Source organism: Triticum dicoccoides, chromosome 1B (assembly GCF_002162155.2).
Source record: "Triticum dicoccoides isolate Atlit2015 ecotype Zavitan chromosome 1B, WEW_v2.0, whole genome shotgun sequence".
NCBI lineage: Eukaryota > Viridiplantae > Streptophyta > Magnoliopsida > Poales > Poaceae > Triticum > Triticum dicoccoides.
The window spans coordinates 134,859,802-134,865,103 of NC_041381.1; the positions used below are offsets into that span (position 1 = coordinate 134,859,802).

The window sequence follows — 5,302 nt, forward strand, 5'->3', positions numbered from 1 at the left end:
CCTGTCATCGTCACCACCTGGACACGCTCCACCGCAGCTCCGACTTCAAAACAACCAAGCAACCAACGGAAGGGCACCTCGGACACGTCGGGAAGAACCGACTACCAAAGTCCAAGCCGTGACCCGAGCTCCTCTCGATGCCATCATCGTTGCAAAAACAGAAACCAGCGCCCCGCCTCAGCAAATCACGCGGCGAAGATGCCGCCATCCACCGGCCTCCCAGTCGTAGCCGGCTCCGAGACGATGCCCCAAGAAGGAGAAAGATGCGAATACGCCTCCATCACCCGAATATGAGGTTTCCCTCCGAAGCCAAAGCAGTGGAGAGTCTTTTTCATTCAGCATCCAAGAACAACAGCACTTTAAAAATCGACCCGAGAACAACAGCACTTTGGTTCCTTCACGAATCAAACAGGCAGCAATAGGCGTGAATTTTTTATTCAGGAAAACTTGCAGGAGCAGGAGCATCTCCCTCCATCAGGTTACATTCTTCTTTCTGCCTGAAAAGCAGCTCCAACACACAGACACGGGGTAGCTAAGGCCACCTCGCACTAACTGCTGACTAATAGTAAGCCTTGCCACCAGCACAAGAAGAGAACAAGAGAGGCACAACAACAGAAAAGACTTTACTAGGGCTAATCGAAGTAACACTGCTGATTAAACTAGCTAGCTAGAAACTACGTAGATCGAACTCCTCCGGGCGGTCGAACCATCCATCGCGCGCGTCGTCCTTCCGATCGATCACAGACCGTGGCGGTGGTGCCGGTGGTGGTGGTGAAGCGACCCGAGATGCATCGGCGCCGGGGCCGGAGCCAGAGACGGGGCGGACATCGGGGCGAACATGCCGGTCATGTTGAAGCCGAACGGCATGGACGGGCTCGGGGCGATGGGCGGCGCCAGCAGCGGCGACGCGACGGCGGGGTGGGGCGGGCACTGGTAGCACTTGGCGAAGAGGCCGAAGGTGGACACCTGCTGCACGAAGTTGGTGATGCTGGCCCACCCGCCGAAGCCGAAGCCGACGACGAGCACCCACGCCACCACGAACGAGTTGATCACGTACGCCCCCGTCCAGCCGCCGGCGAACCTCGGCGGCCGCTCCACCGCGTTCTGCATTATTTTGCATCCCTCGTCAGACAAAGACAAATCCATACTGTAGTATTTACTACGACAAAACGGCATCGGAATGTGAAAATGGCGGTAATAATGATGTCACAGGTGAAGGGGGCCTCCGGTGCGTGGAGCTGACAGCCCCAAGTGCTCGATCAAGTGGCGGAGTACTCTAGTCTAGCACTCTGCTGCTGCTTTTGTTGCTTTCTAGACACGGCGGCATCGGTGTCCGGACAGAATTATGTGCAGACTGCCTGCGCGCCTGCTGCGTGCTCCATCCATCGATCGATGCCAATGGCTCCCCGACAGCGGATGATACAAAACCACGCCCGCATTTCACCGCACTTTTCTCTCAACTTTGCGGTACTGTGCACGATGGTGAGTGGTGGGTGTACTTTTTTTGAAGTTATCATCGCTGGTGGTGCTGAAAGGCATTGGCTGACACTTGATCACTTCACTGCTAAGCTAGCTGGCTGCATGCATGTTGCGGTTTTGTCTTGCATTCAGCGAGACATCATAACATGCTGCGGCAGGAGCAGCAGATACGCAGACAATGTATACTCCAACGGAGTGGATTATACATTACTATTCAAACTACTACCAAATATTAGTACTGTATTTTTGTGGAATGTTTTTGTGCCGCCAGTTAACTGATCGAGAAACATATCAGACACCGACGAGCCAGCAATTGTGCGTGCATCTTGTGAAGGAGGCTAGTTTCCATGAGTGACAGGTCATGTTTCCCCCTAGTGTCACAGTTTACACTGTGAGCAAGCAGATTCACTATTCCCAGACATGTACATCATCTGCAAGACTGAAACAATGGCGACTAGCTAGCTGGCTGCTGCTGGAGCAGCTGTACGCATGGAGCCCAGGTGTGTAGCCATGCACAAACAAAAAACCCATGCATGCATGTCGATAAATCTCACCGGCCGGCGTCTAGATCAATCGATCAATATCTCGTACTACAGTGTTTAGATTATTAGAAAAAGAAAGTGATGGTACAAGCAAAAGGGTAATGATATGACGTGTAGTAGGAGGAGGAAATGACGAACCTCGCGGGACTGTGGTGAGCGGAAGGTGACCATGTGCGCCATGGCGGGGATGATGTAGACGGTGAAGCTGACGAGGAGCGATCCGACGGCGGAGTTGATGGGGCCGAAGAAGGGGAAGATGATGGCGAGGAACCAGATGGGGACGACGACGGGGAGCCTGGCGGCGGCGCGCTTGCAGAGGCTGCGGCAGTCGTGGAGGCCGATGAGCTTCTCCCACACGAAGTAGAGCGGGGTGCAGGCGAAGCCGAAGGTGATGAACTGGTGGATGAGCATGAGGATGACGGCGGCGTCGCGCCAGGCGTCGCGCGGGAGCAGCGAGAGCGCGTTGGAGTGCGTGAGCAGCTCGTCGCCGAACGCCCAGTACGCCGCCGACGCCGACGGCAGCGTCAGGGTGAGCACGTACAGCGTCGCCAGCAGGTAGATGGCCTTGAACTTCTGCGGCCGCCACATCGCGTGCATCACCTCCCTGCACACGCAAAGACACACGGATCAGATGGCGTACATTGTTGCCCGCGTGCTCTAAGATTCGTGCAACCTTCAGTTCTACACTACCTAGCGATTGCATATACAGCTTACCGCGACACAAACAATGAAACAAAGCGAGATGGAGATGGACGTGGACGTGGTTGGGCTTTGCCGTGACAAGGTAGCATGAACATGGCGACGGGACCCAGGTGTCGTGGCAGCTCGCTGTGCCACAGCAAGTGGGCCCACCTAGCTGATGTACTATCATGCATGCAGCGGTCTTCTCTTTGTCGAAGGAAAATACCACACATGAGATGCAAATGTAAATGTGCATGCATTCAGCGCTAGCTATGGGAAAAAGAGAGGCTTCAAAGCCTCAAAGCTCCAGCACTTTGCAGTAGCACCGGTCTTGCATTCAGCACTTTGCGGTACTGCTTAGCTCTACTCTGAAACAGTGTGTTTCTTTGCAGATGCCTGATGATGTTCCAGACTCCAACGTGAACACTGCTGGTACGAAAAAGTGTACAAAACGAATAATCTTGTGCTAAACCTACAAGCTATATATACGTAGTACTATATACCACAAGAACACTGTTGGTAGGAGTACGAAAAAGTGTAAACGGATAATCTTGTGCTAAACCTACAAGCTTGCTGGTAGTACCACAAATATGAATCCTAAATTCCTTTTTGAGGGTAAAAAAAAAATCCTAGGTAGATATATTATCCTGCTAGCTCAGGTTTCAACTTTGTTTATGTTGAAAATTTAGAAACGTACATGCTCCGCTCCACCATGCACGAGCATTGTGCTCGGTTGATGTGTGGGTAGCACGTGTGTGTTCTTGGGATATACTGCATGCACGCATATGGGCACCGTGCGTGCATGTCTAGGTCTAGATGGTCGCCAACTGACGGCCGTTGCATGTATACAAGACGACCCCGCATGTCAGACGACATTCCCGTTGCACGTGACCCCGAGCTGGGCAGTAGCGTGCACGCTCCGTGGCACAGTGACCGTTACTACATTGCATGCCATGGCTACTTAATTAACTAGATCATCATCGATATAAAAAAAACAAGATCATCATCAGCTTTGGAAAAAGATTAGTAGTGCAAGTGAAAAAGCAAGCAAGCAAGTGGGGCGTGTCGGCTTACACGGTGACAGCGTGGCCCCCGAAGGTGTAGAGGATGTTGGTGGCGCCGGTGAAGTAGAGCATGATGGTGGTGGGGCCGGAGTGCTTGACGCCGGCGGCCTGGCCGTGCATGAGGGAGGCGACGGCGATGTACCAGGCGGTGTAGGTGGTCATGAGGAGGCCCAGGAAGGACCAGACGCGGTAGTTGTGGAAGGAGGGGATGAAGACGGTGGTGGCGCAGCAGGCGCCGAAGATGTACGTCCACGTCCGCTTGTCCAGGTGGTCGTTCACGTAGTAGATGTTGCTGGCGCAGCCGATGAGCTGGATCACCGACCCGAACAGCAGGAACGTGCAGTTGAAGGCCAGCCCCACGTTCCGCCAGTGCCGGCCCAGCAGCCCGTCCAGCACCTCGAACCACTGCCATGCAAAGATCAACAATGGTGGTTACTTAGAGATGGAAGCTTGGAATGCAGCGACAATGGAGGAAGAAGAAGGACGGAGGCGCGTACCTGGATGACGTGGTTGCGGAAGTCGACCTTGTCCTTCTCCTTGCGGGTGCGGTACTCGAGGTAGAGGATGCTGATGAGGTAGGCGGTCCAGCTGCCCAGGAGGCCGTAGAAGAGCTGGAACAGGATGCCGCTCACCATGCCCAGCTGCGCGAAGGAGTAGGGCAGCGTCAGCAGGACCTGGGCAACCTGGTTCGACGCGCAGCTGAACCACGCGTCGTACGCCGACCCGCCGTGCCACAGCAGGCCGGACAGCCGGGACTTGCTGTCGCCGCCGCCGTCCTGCCCGTCCTCCGCGTCCGCCTCGTAGCGGCTCAGCCCGGCGGGCGCCTTCTCGTCGGCGACGCTCGTCTCGGACGCCATCTTTCGTTGCTCTGGGTCAGTGCCTGTCGCTTAGCACTAGCTGATCTTGGCGAGCTTTTCTAGCTCACAGGAGGTAACTTTAGCTACCTAGCTGGCCGTTGGTTTATACTGGTGGTGAGTGGTGATAGGTTGGAGTGTGCAGGGGAGGGGGAGAGGTCATATATATATGCAGAGGCCGCCGGCCGGAGGCGCTGAGGAGGCAGCACTCCAGCAGCTCAGGCATAAAGAAAATAAAGCTAAGCCGGCTCCCGCCCCCCCACGGCCTCACTTTTCTCTCTCTACATGTGCATTTTTCTGATAAAAGGAAAAAACAAAAGGCTCAAAAGGCGGGGGTGGTTTGCTGAAAAATCCTGTGGAAAGTGGTACCTGAGTGTGGGACATTCATGTCAGGGGAACACATGAAAGATGATGGTGCCTGAATGCATACTCTACGTGGCGTTTGGTAGCGTGCATAGTGCCCAACCAAGTCCGCACAATGCAAGTTTGGTCCGTTTAGTTGTCTGAGTTGCATCAAATTTCTAGCTCACATGACGTTTAAAGTAGTCTCGGCCAGGCTGAGGGAGAACAGAGGAATCGACTTTTTTCCAGAGCGGCATGTGCCTCTCACCCGCACGAGTTGGGAAGCGTTGGAGACGACGGGATGTCTAATAACTCCCTCCCCTCTCTCCCATCACCACCC

The 5,302-nt window shown here is 54.5% G+C and overlaps 1 protein-coding gene across 1 annotated transcript; it reads right to left on the reverse strand.

The window, feature by feature from the left end:
* Positions 1 to 396: 396 nt before the first annotated feature.
* On the reverse strand, positions 397 to 4,753 carry LOC119323543 (auxin transporter-like protein 3). Its single transcript, XM_037597226.1, has 4 exons — positions 4,264 to 4,753; positions 3,777 to 4,171; positions 2,160 to 2,625; positions 397 to 1,104 (listed from the first exon to the last, which is right to left on the reverse strand). Exons 1-4 carry the CDS (start codon positions 4,621 to 4,623, stop codon positions 739 to 741), a joined length of 1,587 nt encoding a protein of 528 aa, XP_037453123.1. The 5' UTR covers positions 4,624 to 4,753; the 3' UTR covers positions 397 to 738.
* Between the last annotated feature and the right edge of the window lie 549 nt (positions 4,754 to 5,302).